We start from the raw sequence: 15,258 nt of genomic DNA, 5'->3' as shown, positions 1-15,258 counted from the left end.
GCTACTTTAAAACTGCTATCTACTGTAGTTCCCTGGCATCCATTCCACCCCCAAACAAATGGTCTCAATGGGATTGGCCAGTGATTGGTCCGGGGATAGATAGCCCTAAGCCATTTGGGGCAGTGTCTCTGAAACAAGTTTGTACCCCACATTTCTAGAGGAGCTGCCAGTCAATTGTTGCTGAGACCTGTTTGCTGAAAAGAGTGAAGAGAGGCCTGTACAAGGGTTCTGGGAAAGAGAAGCAAGCCTTCTCTGGACGAGAAGGAAGTATCTGTACCCCTGAGGGGCCCCTGCTGCTGGTGGCCATTGGTGATTAAAAGGGCAATGTAGACCAGATTATGAAATGGAAAAATGCCTGGTGCTGATGTTATCACTAAATCTAAGAGCCCTGGAGATAATCTGTCTTCTCTGGAGAAAATAAATAATAATTCCAGTAATTTTTAAGGGGCCAGAAGGATGGCTCAGCAGTGTTAAGAGCACTGTTAAGAGCAGTGCTTTAGAAAGAACAGCTGACCTCACCTGTCTTGCCCTAACTACCTCTAACCGTGGCAGGAAAGGGTTAGTGCAGAAGAATCGAGGCCAGAGGACAAGTGTTAGCTAACTGGTTTCTTTGTCCCATATAAGGACTTTGTCTTCCAGAGTCTGTTTTGAAGGAGATGACAGCCTAATTAGGAAAGATGGTTAACTGTCCAGATTGACTGTATCTCAAGGCACAAGGGCAGGGCAGTGATACAAAAAAAAAAAAAAAAAGTTTCCTTAGCTAGAAAAGATGAGTGAAAGCTTCATAGAGAAGGTGTTTTTGTTTTCCTTTTTAAAATTACCTGTGTCGTGTGTGTGTGTGTGTGTGTGTGTGTGTGTGTGTGTGTGTGTGTGTGTGTGTGTGTGGATTTAGGGAAATGCTTGACTGTGCCGTGGTATTGAGGTCAGAGGACAATTTGTAAGAGTTCATTCTCCCCATCCACCATGAGGATCCCAGGAATTGAACTCAGGTTGTCACACTTGGCAGCAGGAAGCTTTCCCTGCTGAGCCATCTCACCCACCAGAGAAGGTGTGTTTTGGTTAAGTCATCATGTTATTACTGTATTAGCTTTCTCATGCTGTAACAGATACCTCAATAGAATGCACTTAGGAGGAAAGAGTTGTTTGGGATGATGGTTTTGGAGGTTTTAGTTCTTGGTCAGTTGGTCCTGCTACATTGAGGCCTATGGCAGGGTAGCACAGCCTGCCAGAGAGCATGGGGTGAGCAAGCTGCTCTCAGCTCATGGCCGGGATACACAAGCACATACACACAGCACATATACAAACACATATACACAAACAACACATATGCAAATATAAACATACAACACATATATATATAATACACATATAAATATATACTCACAATATACACCCATATACACACACAAATATATACACATACAAATATATACACATAACACATACACATAGTACACATACAAATATACACACAATATTCACACATGGACACACAAAACATATAAAATATATACACACAACACACACAAATATATACACACGTATATAAATACATACACACCACATACACGAACAGTCCCCCACTCACACACATATACAACAAACACACACATATCCACATACACAGAACACACACAGTAAAGATTCAGGCTTTCTACTGGCTTGCCCCCTGTTACCTGGCAGAATGCACTCAGCAGTACCCTGGCCAGCCCAGGGCTCCATGGCTGATACATCACTGCATAGTCTGCATGAAGGTGCAAAGGACCCTTTAAAAGAAAAACTCCAGCTACTTCCTCTCTCTTTCCTGCTATTCCTCTGGAGGGGCAGGCAGAACTTTTTCTGTCTTCCCCTCCCCATTTCCCTCTCTTTCTCTTATTGCCGTCCCTTCTCCCTTCCCTTTCTAATAAAACTTCTCACTTAAGCTCTGTCTACCTGGCATGTTTGCCTCTTGCCCACCATGTAATCCACCAAGGTTCCCTCATTCAATATTAAAACACACACAACACACAGACATACACATAGACATATGCATTCTCTCTCTCTCTCTCTCTCTCTCTCTCTCTCTCTCTCTCTCTCTCTCTCTCTCTCTCTCACACACACACACACACACACACACCAAAAATAAGAATTTCTCCAAGAACCTTCTGCTAGGAGAGGAAATGGCTGAAGCCCAGGGGGCATCTAGAGCAGGAACTTGCATCTAGGAAAAAAAATTTACAGCTGTCAGATGGCCTTGCAAAAGAGACTGAACTGAGACAGGGTGGATGGGGAAATCACACCTTGAAACCCGTTAGTTTTGCATATCTCTTGCTTTCTATTTAACCCCACTCTTGTAGAAATAGTTTTGTTTTCTATTAAAGTTGGCTAGCCCACTAAGGGCCAATATTTTATAAACACCCCATTTTGTGAAATTTTGGTCTACCTGCTTGTTTGCCTGCACAGCCCGGAGAGTGGACTCTCTATCACCCCCTTCCCCTGTGCACCAGTTATGAATTAGTCAATAGCATCAGATTGTGAGGTCCAGCTCTCACCAGGGGGTTAAGGCACAACTGCCGCCTGAGTTACACTAAAAGCCAGGTGATCTGGCAGTGATGTGCTTGCTAGCCTACCTTAGGTTGTGCCTTGCTGGGTTACTTTCACTTAGTTGTATTTTCTTGTGTGACGCCAAAAATATTCTTTTCTGATGCCCTCATGTCATGAACTTGAAGATGGGCTTGTGGGAGGGGGTGGAGGGTAGATTTGGGTGTGTCACTGGATCTCTTTGTCCTTCTTCCTAATGTCCCTCTTCCACTTTGAATAAATCTCCTTTCTCTGCTTTGTGCTATAATGTGGATCCTTACAGACAAGACAGGTGACTGGGGACAAGTCCAATAACAATAACATGATTAGAAACCAGTGATAACTGCTTCTTACCAGTGAAAAGCAGCTGGAAAATCAACCCTACAAAAGTTCTATTTGACTCAATTCATAGTGAGTAAAAAGAAAACAACAACAGAAATAGTTGGAATTGGGCCACAAAGGAATTTGAAGTCCAAGATGAAGAACCAGGATTAAAAAAAATAATAACTAAGCAATATAGAGACCCTCTGAGAAAAATTCACTAACATTTTCAGGTCACAAGTGAATGGGCATGTTTCTTTTATGCCCTTGGAGTAAATATGTCACAATTTTCTGTGGATCATTGTGAAAGAGAAAATGTCTCAATTTTGGCAACAGCAGTTGAAGACCTAACGGCAGTTTTCAAGGGACAGTGTTGTGGCCTCTAACCATCAGCAGGAAAGGGGTCTGGAAAAATATGAAGGAATGTAGCTGTGCAGGCACTAGAGGAGGAAAACACACGCTCGGCTCTCGACAACATGGATATGAATGCTGACACTGCCTTAGAGATGTCTCTGCAGCAAGACGAGTGAGAATTATGAGTGCCAGCAATTCAGGCAGAGGCTGTAGGAAGTCAGAGGCCAGAAGAGTCTGGAAGGACAACAGTAATGATACCCTAAGTCTGCAAAGGGTTTTCACAGAACACTTTCATTTAATCCACAGAGCAATAGTGTAAGTAGCAATTAACATTTGCATAACACCACTCCATTTAAAGAGACCTTTGATATTTATTATCTTCCTAATTATTAGCCCCATTTAAAACATGAGAAGCCTGAAGCTCAGAATTGGAGAACAGCTGCAACTCGCTATGACCTGTGCTTTCCTTATGCGACATGTCCATTTCCACCACAGTGACATCAGAATCCTTGGGTCATTCCTCAGATTTGCAGATGTGGCCTTGGTGCACTTGGGAACAGCTACAGATTGATGTAGCCATTCTCCCCAAATAGGGGTCTATTTTTGTTGTATTAACCAGATTACCCTGGAGTATCCTCCAAGACAGGAACAATGGCTTTTTAAAATCTTGGCATACTCTGAATCCTACCTATCCTATAGAGACTTTTAAAAATATTTGATGAGTAAAGGATCATAAATTTAAGACCTTTTGAAATATATTGAAAGTCTTTAAAAATATGAAGAACTGAATGATTATTGGGGGTTTAACAATGTGATTTAACATTGTTATGAATTTTAAATGGTACAGAATTAAACTAGATAAAACACTGCTCTGAAAACTTACATTCCATTCAGTCCCATGGACAACTATTGTGTCTTCCCATGTGCAAGTTGCTACCAATAACACAAAGATGAGCAAAACAGATCTATGATCTCAAGAAACTTTCATGATGATTGAAAAGAAAAAGCACTAATGTCAGCTCTATAGACATATAGCAGAAGGTTATTAATTATTGGGGTACAAAGGAGAGGGCATACACATCAACAAAGATCTGTAATGGAAGAGATTGACTGGAAGCCATTGAATTGCACTGGAGGGAACTAAAACTAGATCTACCCCAGAAACAACACAAGGAATGGCAGAGACACACAAAAAGGATTTGGGGTAATAATCAGGGGTGGGAGGTGTTGACCCAGGGGTTCCATTTGATTAAAGCATAAGTACCTGAAATAAAATGGCAGGTGACATTTTGAGACCCTCAGCACCCAACTATGAATGCCGTGCACCAGGTCCCTCAGACGCTGCAAACTGAATACATTCATTGGTGCAGATGGCCCACTGAAGCCCCTTCCTTCCAGCTTGCAACCCCTTCATGCTCATTCTAGATTTTCTTTTCCACCTCTGTGGAGTCATTCCAGCTACCCCCAACTCTACTGGGACTTTGTTATCTTCTTCCTGTGCATTTGGAATCTTATTCTGGTAGCTCTGTCACCACTCGTAAACCTATCTGAGCATGTTTCGTGTCTGGCTTGTTACATGGGTGCCAGGATCTGAGCTCTGGTCCTTATAATTGCACAGTGAGCACTCTGAAACAGTGAGCCTTCTCTCCAACCCTTCCTATAAGTTTTAAAATCTCCCCTTGGTCTTCAATTCTCTCTGGCTGCTTCCTGCTCCCTCCTCCTTTCATAATCAATGAGACATGAGCTCTCCACACTTCCTATCCCCACTCTTCATTTACCAGTCATTCCTCAGCCCACTGCCGTCTGTCTTCTCCTTATCCTATACCACATCTGCTCCATCAAAGGCCTCTGAGGATAAAATCGCCAAATCCAGTGGATGTGTATCATCTTGTATTGCTCTCTGTGCAGTCTTTCACCTCGGGAACCTCCCTCTCTCTGTGCCTATGATGACACCAGAAGGTTGTCTTCCATTTCCCAACCATTTCTCTTCTTGCTTCTACGCTACCACATCTTCCCACACTTGCTCTTTAGCTGCTGTTTGTTTACCTGTGTTAAGCTAGGTGATATGCCTTAAGGACAGAGCCTTTTGTGGCCTAGCTAGTCACCATCACCCCTGTGCCTAGACAGCTCTCCACACACTGGGACCTTCCTGTCAGAACTGCTGAATGTTGGAAACACTGTAGTAATCAGGGCACCATCTCTGTACTTCCTCCAGGGCAGAAGACAAAGTGAATAGGAGATGTCAACAAAGTATAGTAAGAACAATGGTACCAGAAGCTGTGGGATAATGAGCTGGTTACAGGATAAGCCTAAGGCCCTCAATACGGAGATGTCCTGCTGGTCTCAGCTTCACATGGAAGCTGAATGATCCTCTCCTACCCATCCACACACATTTTATTTTGGTCCATCACCATGCCCAGTTACCTACCATCTGAATACCCAGCAGAACCCTTGATTCCTCCCTCTCTCTATCTCACATCCAAACAAAAGCCAACTGCACTAGTTTAGACTCTATCACTGTGATGAGCACCATGGCCAATAGCAACTTCAAGGAAAGCATTTATTTTAGCTTACAGTTCATTATGAAGGGAAGTCAGGGCAGGAACTTAAGGCAGACAGTGAAGCAGAGGCCACGGAGGAATTCTTCTCACTAGCTTGCTTCTCCTGGCTTGCTCAGTTTACTCTCTTACATACCCCAAGACCACCTTCCCAGTGATAGCACTGGCCATGGTAGGTTGGGCCCTTCCAATCAATCAAGAAAATGCCCTGCAGTCTTGTCTACAGGGTAATTAGATGGGGACATTCTCTCAACTGAGGTTCCTTCTTTTTAGATGACTCCATATTGTGTCAAGTTGAAAACAAAACAAAAGCTAGCCAACATGCCAAGCAAGGCTGGAATTGCGGTCTCTGTGTTTGGCAGTACCGTCTCCATCACCACGGCCATCTCAGTGTGGTTATTACTATGCCCTACTATGTTTTAGCCTCTAGTCTTCCTCCCCCCAGGACCTTTTAAACACTTGTAAGAGTAAAAAAGATCATCTCCTTCTCCTCCTTTAGCTAGAATTCAAATTCCTAGGCATCGCACTCAATTAATGATTCTGCTCACAATTATCATCATCTCATCTCTGGAAGTCCAGTCCACCGAACCACCAGCGCCTACTGATAGCACTCATCACTCCCCATTCCTCTTTGTATTTGCACCAATTACTGAAACTTCCTCTGCAGATATTGATCAAATCCTTAAGCATTCTACATGAATAACTCTTAATCCATAAACCATTATTCTCTCCTTGTATAGATGAGAGCATGCAAATCAGTGTAGCCAACATATCACAAGCATAGAGAATTGAATCCTAGTCTAAGTGCCACAGACTGCAGCCCCAAAATGCTCCCGTGTGGCCTGATTTCACCTTGATCCACTGAGGTGCTCATCAACAGGTAACTTCTTAGCCATTTTTGAATGCCCAACTCAAATTCACTTTTTCCATGATACTTACTCCCCCAGAGGTGATTACTCACTTCCTTTCCAGCAATGTGTGGCAGCTGGTCATAATCCTGTTAGCACGTTTATCACACTCTTGGATGCCCATTTAGGGATGCACCAACACTGTATAGAAATCAGCTTACATATGAGAATTACTCTGAACTGTGGAAATTCCCACATTTATTTCCTGATCAGCCCTTTCATTCACCTGTGTTACCTCCTGTTTGTTTCTTGCTACCAATTTACCAGTTGCCATGCACTCCTAATTTCCTAGCCCTTTTGATTGACTCATTGTTTGCCAACCTTGCCAAACACCCTTTCTTTCCAAAAAGCTTCCGCCTTGGTCCCACAGGAGCTGTCTTTATTTTCAGTTACCAGATGACTCGTTTTCAAGTCTCTCTGCCACAAACTTTTTCTAAATCTCACAGCTTTCACTTGATCTTGCTGTCTAGTTCACAGTTCTGATTTCTCCCGACTTCCTGGTTCTCTCTGTGCCTCAGTTCTTCTAACTGCCAAATTCTGCATGTGTTTCTAATTCCAGCTTGCAAGGATAAAGGACGGGTTTGTCCCAGCTCACCTTAGGATTGAGCCTTTATCACCTGCCATCCTATGCATTGCCAGGCCTTGGGTCCAACCAGCTGAGACAATAGACATACGGTCAAATCATGAAAACACTGGTCACAAGTCTGCCCCTTCAGCTGAAGCTGTAAGTGAGGCATTTTCTCTCTAAAAAGATTATGACGTGGACAAGTGCACAATTGGGGTATGTAGCAGCATCTTGTCTGTGAACCTGTAACAGTGGCCATGCCCTTTGGGCATGGTTTCAGGTGCAGACAGGACGGGGACCGAAGCCCCTTTATGGGTCTCAGAGAGCATCAGAGAGGCAAGGTCTCCATCCTTCAAGCAGGAACGCAGCAGCGACAATTACTGTTGTAAGTTCATCCCCAATAAAACACCTACTTATCATTTCTTGGGTCTGGTGAGCTCATTATAACCCATTGCCTTCAGAGGTATACAGTAATTTAGATTAATGGCTCTCTAAGTAACTTTTATTATAGATTTTAAAAAAATCTGATAAAAACTATGTATCTTCCTCTGGGGGGAAAATTCCTTATGCAGAAAACGTCACACATAACTTTAGGATTTTAAAGAATTCTAGCAGCCACCTTCAATGTCCCACCACCATCTGTGTGAAGTCCATCCCTGGAGAACAGACACTGTATCACACTTGTGTTTGTATTTGCAGACCCCAGAACAGTGTTTGGCACATGAGAGGTTTTCAGTCAGATGGGAATAAAAGAATAAGCTGACACTTTAGTTTATTCATTAAGGCTTAACAGGTTATTCAGAGCTGCAAAGAAACTAAGAAACTTGGAGTTTAAATTATTTATTCATATTGTTATTAATTATTGTTCGGGGACTCATCATAGCCCACATGTGGAGGTCAAAGGCCAACATAGGAGTTGGTTCTCTTTGCCATCATGTGGATTCCAGTGATCAAACTATTGGGCTTGGAGGATGCACTCTTACCCTCAGAGCCATCTCACGGACCCCAGAAGTTTGGTTTATATAAAGTACTAGTAGGACACTTTGTTACTTTTATTGTTTCATGTTTTGCTCTGAAGTAAGCAGTTGATCAGAACTGCACATCAGGAAAATGTGTTTTTATATTGATTAAATGTTTCTTTTTTTTTTATTGGAGGGCAAGGGTCCAGTTACAAAATAAAAGAAAAAAAGGGAGTGGGAATGTAAACTAGATCAGTGTGGTAGTATAATTATGGGTGGGTCCAAGTACAATAAAGCTGACATTACAAGGGCTTTGATTTAAAAAAAAATGTGTAAGAAAGACTTAAAAGAAAACACTGTGGTAGTGTTTTCAAGTAAGGAAAATGGAAAAATAGCCACATTGTTGGCAGAAATGGAGAAGTGAGGGTGGGGGGAGGGAAATCTAATTATTTCTTAAATTATTGAGGTTCAAACACAGGTGGGGCTTTCGAGTATGTTTCTTTTAGTTTGGATTTTAATTTTCTTTTGAGACAAGGACCTACTCTGTAACCTAGGTTGGTCTGGAACTCACTATGTAGCCCACAAGCTGCCCTCAGACTTTCAGCAGTTCTCCTGCCTCTGCCTTGCAAGTGCTGAGAATACAGGCAAGAGCCACCATGTCTGACTTGTTTAATGGGGTTCTAAACAAGGGCCAGAAGCTGTGAGGGTGAGTACAGATGAAACTGGAGAAGAGGATTTGGTCTCCTGTACCCAGGAGTCAATAGCAGAAGCTGGCAGTGAATAGACACTAGGGCATATTCACACAGAGCTCCATTTGCGTCTACGCTGCAGATTCTGGAGTCCCTGCAAAGACTTCACTCTGTGACAGTCCTAAAAGTTTACTAAATAGTAAAGATGACACGACTTGTTTCTAGATAAGGAAATGGAAGCTCAGAGGGGAGAGCAGTCTTGACAAAAGTACTGCAGTGGCGTTATGGACCGAAGATTAGAAGCCAGATGTGCTTCACTCAATCCCCAACTTCACTGAAATGCCGGCAGGCAAATGCCTCACTAGCCCAGGCCAATGTTTAGCTGTAATAGTTTGGTTATTTTCATTTTTCTGTTTTGTTAACTGCCATTTTAAAGCCTGAGAGCCCAATGAAAATTATCTCTAGACAATAATCATCAATATTCTGCTGGCAATAACCATTACAGTCAGGTAGGCCAGGAGGTGCATACCTGTAAATCCAGCACTTGGGAAGCCGTGGTAGGAGGGTCCTAAGTTCGAGGCCAGCCCTTGCTACACAAAGTCAAAATCAATCTCAGCTACATAGGAAGACCTTGTCTCAAAAAAAAAAAAAAAAATTAAAACCACCACTGTTCATTAAATATCTTCAGTGTAATAGAATAGACAGCCCGGATCCTAGAGCCCTCCTTGACAACTATGATCCATTCTTCTTTTTAACGGAACCATTCAGCTTATCTAACCTGAAGTGCAAATGGTCCCAGACCGGAAATGAGCTAGGCATATGGACAGACTTTCCCCAAAGCCAACGATCTTTGAGATTCACAGGAGAGAGGGAGAGAGGCCTGTTGAGTGTCAGGGAGGACAACTGGTGTGTTGTGTGCCTGTGCGTGAATCTAGGCAAAGCGAGTTCGAACGCAGTGGGACAGGCCTAGGCCTGCAGAGGGGAGGGGTGGGGGAGGGCCCGGCCTGAGTCAGTCTGAGGGGCGGGACCCGGACCCTGATCGCCACTCCTGTCCCTGCTGTCATCAGCCACAGTCACCGCTCGACTTTGCTCCTCACCAATTTGGTAAGTCTAACTTATAAAGATTTTTTTTTCTTCCGTTTCAATGAAAAGAACAAAGGGCAAAGCTACGCGTGCTCTCGGCCGGGTGTATCTGAGACTAAGTGTGGACGTGGCAGAAAACAGATCAGGAAGAAGAAACCGTGTGGGAGGCAATTAGAGAAGAGCGGAGGGCACCGCGAAGCCCTAAAATTACACCCTAATGACAGCCTGGAGGAAGAAACGGGGACTTTTGTTCACCTAGGCAAGATGCAGGGTAGGGCTGGGTGCGGCCGCCGGACTGGCCTCGGAGCCCGGGCTGGGTGTGGCCCCCGGGGTCGCTGAGACTTGCGCCCCTGTACCCAGTGGGCGGCGGGGACTTCGGCCGAGCCACCTATTCCGGGAAGGCAGGGCACTCCGCCGGAGAGCTGGAGATCTGGGAGAAGTTCTGGCGGCGGCGTCAGGCGTTCGTGCAGATCAGAAAGTGAGCAGTTCAGAACTTATTCTTATTCCCGAGTTCTCATTCCTGAGTTCTGGGGAATCAGCTGCGGAAGCCGCGGGCAAGGGGCCAAGGAACACATACGTGCACCGAAACTGCAGCCTGTTGCAGCTGCCCGCGGAACCGCCGGCAAGAATGTGGGAGGAGGCCAGTCCCTCCCAGCCCGCTCCTTTCCTCTTCCCCTTACTCACCCCCCCCCCCCGCCATCTTTTTAGCCACTCCCGGCATCACCTGCCTGTCTCCTCGTTTGTCTGTCTGACTTTTCCACTAATTCACCCGTAAAGTCTACTTCCCTTTGTCTCTGCAATGAAGAAGCTCAGCAAACTTTGGAGAGTGGTCCTAGTCCCAAACTAAGCATAGATTTTGGTTTTTAAATGGTTGGAAGACGAAAGGCAAATGATCCCTTGTGATACATGAAAATCAAATGTATAAATTTTATAGGCACTCCACACCCTTTCACTTTTTGTATTTTGTTACTCTTGGTGCTGGGCTACAGTGAATGACAGGACCTTATGGAGCATAAAGAGCTCAAAGTAGTCACAGCTGCCCCTTTATTTTAAAAGAAAAAAGTTTGCAGACCCCTGCTTTGGCGTGCCAATCTCTTATTTTCCTTCTTCCCCTTTTCGTCACACAGGGTGCCTTGGGTCCAGCACCCACGGGTTGAGAGGTGGAGGAAGAGTGTTGGCTTTGGTTAAGAACGAAAGAGTTAACTGGTGTGGTTACCTTTTTCCCATATCCCCATCACAGGGAGGCTTTCCTGCAATGTTGAATGTTTAGGGTGCATTTAAAAATTCTTTGACTGTGTCCTTCCATCGCGTGTTTCCCTCCTTGCAGTCACTGGTCCCATCATGTAAAACGGTGGTGTGGTGAGGGCCCTTTCTTTCAGCCACTGCTACACAGGGGCAAAACCTTCCCACCCTAGCAATACATTCTGCAAAATATGGGGGAAGGAAGCATCTGTAGGTGTGGAAAACACAGAGCTGGGCCCATCAGCCTGGAACCTTCTCCCCAGTCTAGTGTGTGCCCCAAGCCAAACTTCTGCGATCACATGACACACTAGTAATAAGGTATTGAGATTTTAGTTCTGATAGGAGGGGCATGTTGTGCAAGCACTTGTTTCTAGGCTGTGATGTTTTGTTTTGCTTTGTTTCTCTAGGCCTTGAACCTACCAACACTTTTATCTTCTTCAGTTAAAGCTTCCTGTCAGGCAGCTTAAGTCTCCAACATTGTGACTGTTTAAAAAGGATTTATCTCCAGAAGGTTCAGGTGAACATTCCTAGGTGCAGCGGGCTACAGCAGTGCAACTTTGAGGGTAAAGTGCCTAAAGACAGGAGGTGCTAGGAGCAGAAACCAGGGGCTACAGGCCGGCTAGCTTTTGTCATCTTTATCACACTGCCTGAAAGCTCCCAGATTTCATATCCAAGAAGCCCATCAGAGAGAAATCAAAGGCTAAATTCTAAGTTGCAATTGTTAACATCCATCCAAATCATAATTAATTAACATCAAGAAGGAAGCTTCAGGGTGTGGCCCAGCAGCTTCCAAGAAATCCTGCAATTGTGCACTCATCCACCAGGGGGAGCACAACAGTTCAATTCTGAGTTCTGGGCTCAGATTTTCCTGTGCAGTCCTGCACAGAATGAGTGGTGCAACCCAGTAAGATTTCCTTTAGGAATTCTGCTGTGAGAAAAGCAGAGTCCTGCACAGGATATGAACTGATGCTCTTTCTGGTGCAACCACATATTTGGTTCAGCTCTGTAATAAGAAATTCCAGCTACCATTCCTGTGGAAATGCGTGGCATTTGGATGAAACAAAGGCAGATGTCAACAGAAAGAAACCTGGGAGCCGAGAACCTGGGGGTAATCTGCCATGATAGTTACCCTCTTGTGCCTCAGTTCTGCACAACTAAGTTAATGGTATATAGTTGTCAGCTTCACACTCACACACACACACACACACAGAGAGAGAGAGAGAGAGAGAGAGAGAGAGAGAGAGAGAGAGAGAGAGAGAGAGAGAATTATTTGTGATTTTACTAGGTAGCCCAGGAACCCAAACTCTTGATCCTTCAAGCATATGTATCCTCACATGTAGTTGAATATACTTTGGCACATCTAAAATCCACCCCCTACCTGCCAGTGCACAATTACAGATATGCTGTTCATTTTCTTCAAAGAAATGCCTGGTTTCAAGAGTTTGGCATTAATTTAATGGCATCCTAATCATCACAGCAGCCTCTCCCTGCTCTTGGGGAATAGGTCACTGTTATTTTCCTCTAAAGTTCAGTGTGGGGGGCAGGGGCATACAGGCTATTCATGTAATTACTCACACTGTCTAAGAGTGTGTGTGTGTGTGTGGGGGTTACAGACTATGCATGTATTTGCTCACACTGTCTGAGAATGTCAGAGAAGTTTCTCCCTCATCTGAACTGTCTAGTGTTTTCAAACGTCAGCCATATGGAATGCTCTATTGCACTGGGAATACAGTGAGCTATGAGAAAGAAGGTCACAGAATGTTGCTCTCTGTGGTGTTGTCATTTTTCTGACCCCGATAAATGAGTCAGACTTCAAGAAACTTCTTCAACCCAAGACGAGGCACTGTGAACCTCTGGTACTCTCCATTCTCTAGCCTTCCTAACCCTCAAAATATTTTTAAGCTGAGCTCTGTATTTTTGTTTTCTTCAAAGGCAAAAATGTCGAAACCCACAGAGACTGAACGGTGCATCGAGTCCCTGATTGCTGTTTTCCAAAAGTACAGTGGGAAGGATGGGAACAGCTGCCAGCTCTCCAAAACTGAGTTCCTCACTTTCATGAACACGGAGCTGGCCGCCTTCACAAAGGTATCTGTCCTTGCCTCCATACACGGATTGCTCTCTGAACAAAATGGGAGCCTGGCAGAATGGTCAATCATTAAGGGTCAGAGCTGCCTCCTTCTCCCTAGCTCCAGGCCAAGGGGTCTGTTTCTCAGCCCTTGCTGAGTCTCTGGTTCTTGGGGTGAGCTCCATCTGAGCCATACCAATGGCCTGGCACTGGGATTGGCATGTGAAATGGCATGTGCCATAACAGAATCAAATTTTATTTCTCTACCCCAAAGACTGTGGGGCAGCTCTGTCCAATAAAGTTTTCTGTAATGATGAAAGTTTTCTTCACACTACTGATGGAGTAGCCAAAAGTCACATGGTTGTGCCAGACACTCATCCTACTCACTTGAAATATGGCTGACAGTGTTCTAAATTAATCTAAATACAAATATAGATAGTGGTGTGTGTGTGGGGGGGGTGTGGGTGTGGGTGTGGGTGTGTGGACTCAGGTTGATGGGGAATGAGGCTTCTCAGGCAAGGCCTATGATGTTCTACCTGAAACCACTCACTTCGATATGGTTTACATGTGGGACTTGCATGCAACACTTTTACAAAGTTGAATAACCCTTAATGTCACAGAAAAAGCACAGGACAAGGAGCAAGGAAGTCCAGGTTCACGTCCAGGTCTGTTGCTAAAGCAGGTCCCTTCCCCTCTTTGAATCTGTTACTTCATGTTGAAAAAGGGACTATTAAAATCCCTTTGCTGGACCTTAGACTCTATTGAGAATAAGATGTGGTGACATATTTGAAAGCACCATAGAAAGTGAAATATGAAGATGTCTTTGTCTTCGCAGAACCAGAAGGACCCTGGTGTCCTGGACCGCATGATGAAGAAGCTGGATCTCAACAGCGATGGGCAGCTAGATTTCCAAGAGTTTCTCAACCTTATTGGTGGCTTAGCTTTAGCTTGCCATGAGTCCTTCCTGAAGGCTTCCCAGAAGCGTGTCTAACCCATCCAGCCACCAACCCATCACATCCTTCCCCATCCACACCTGCACTGAGCCCACCACACCCACCATAAAACGTAACCCATTCCTGCTGGTAGAAATAAAACAATGTCATTTTTTTTAATGTATGCCGAGAGTCAGTAGATTTGTGTGATGGAGAGTGACATGTAGGAGGAATGTAATGGAAGTCATTACCGGAAGCGGCCTAATAAACAGTGAAGATGCCTCTTGGGTGTGCACAAAATGATGAAGATTGAATGATACGGCCAGAGTCAACTCATGTTTCTAAGGTTGCTGGACAGAGGCCATTTGTGGTCATCATTCACGTAGTAACCATCTATGTCACAGGCCCTGAGGATACAGTCAGACAGGCAAGATCCTGCCTTTGATTTCTAGTGGGGAAGAGAACTAGAACAAAGGATTGTCCCCATGAGGACAGATGTCCCAGGAAGGAGATATGATGGCCATGTCATTGTGGCTGCACAGTACATTACTGATATATGAAAGGAAGAAGAAGAAAGCATTTCAAGGCTGAAGAGGACATTTGAGGAGAAAGATCTGGGGAGGTTAAGGGACAGAATAGAGCAAGAGCTGCCAGTGCTCCGTGTTTGGTATGGACTTCCTCACCTATCACTGCCTCTAGCTGATAATGTCTTCAGTCTCTAGCCCTCCTGAGAGCTGCACAGAGAAAGCCTGGATGGGTAGCAAGGAGCCAGCAGATGGCAGGTTAGAAAGTTACGAGGAGAGAGAGAAGCAGATTACAGTAGTGTGTTGTCCTTCCTGAGGAGTTAAGCAAAATGGCCCAGACGGTTTGTGAGGTTGTTTTAGCTTGTGGAGGTCCAAAGGAAAGTCAGTGACTCAGGCTAACAAGTCCCATGCTTTTTATGTGTAAGTATGACTGACTTCCTCTGAAGGACTTCTTTAATTGGTTAGTGGGACATGAATGAGGGGGGTGTCTGTAACCCAT

The 15,258-nt window shown here is 44.5% G+C and overlaps 1 protein-coding gene across 1 annotated transcript; it reads left to right on the top strand.

Annotated features, from left to right (window-relative positions):
• Positions 1-9,863: 9,863 nt before the first annotated feature.
• Positions 9,864-14,419, top strand: S100a11 (S100 calcium binding protein A11). Its single transcript, XM_027393395.2, has 3 exons — positions 9,864-10,017; positions 13,171-13,323; positions 14,139-14,419. Exons 2-3 carry the CDS (start codon positions 13,177-13,179, stop codon positions 14,292-14,294), a joined length of 303 nt encoding a protein of 100 aa, XP_027249196.1. The 5' UTR covers positions 9,864-10,017; positions 13,171-13,176; the 3' UTR covers positions 14,295-14,419.
• Positions 14,420-15,258: the final 839 nt, after the last annotated feature.

This window comes from Cricetulus griseus, assembly GCF_003668045.3.
Source record: "Cricetulus griseus strain 17A/GY chromosome 1 unlocalized genomic scaffold, alternate assembly CriGri-PICRH-1.0 chr1_0, whole genome shotgun sequence".
Taxonomy (NCBI): Eukaryota; Metazoa; Chordata; class Mammalia; order Rodentia; family Cricetidae; genus Cricetulus; species Cricetulus griseus.
This window is presented reverse-complemented; position numbering and strand designations above follow the sequence as displayed.

Coding starts and splice junctions, on each gene's coding strand:
- S100a11 (XM_027393395.2), top strand. CDS start 13,177: ATGTCGAAACCCACAGAGACTGAACGGTGCATCGAGTCCCTGATTGCT. Junction 13,324..14,138: donor AGCTGGCCGCCTTCACAAAG/GTATCTGTCCTT, acceptor TTGTCTTCGCAG/AACCAGAAGGACCCTGGTGT.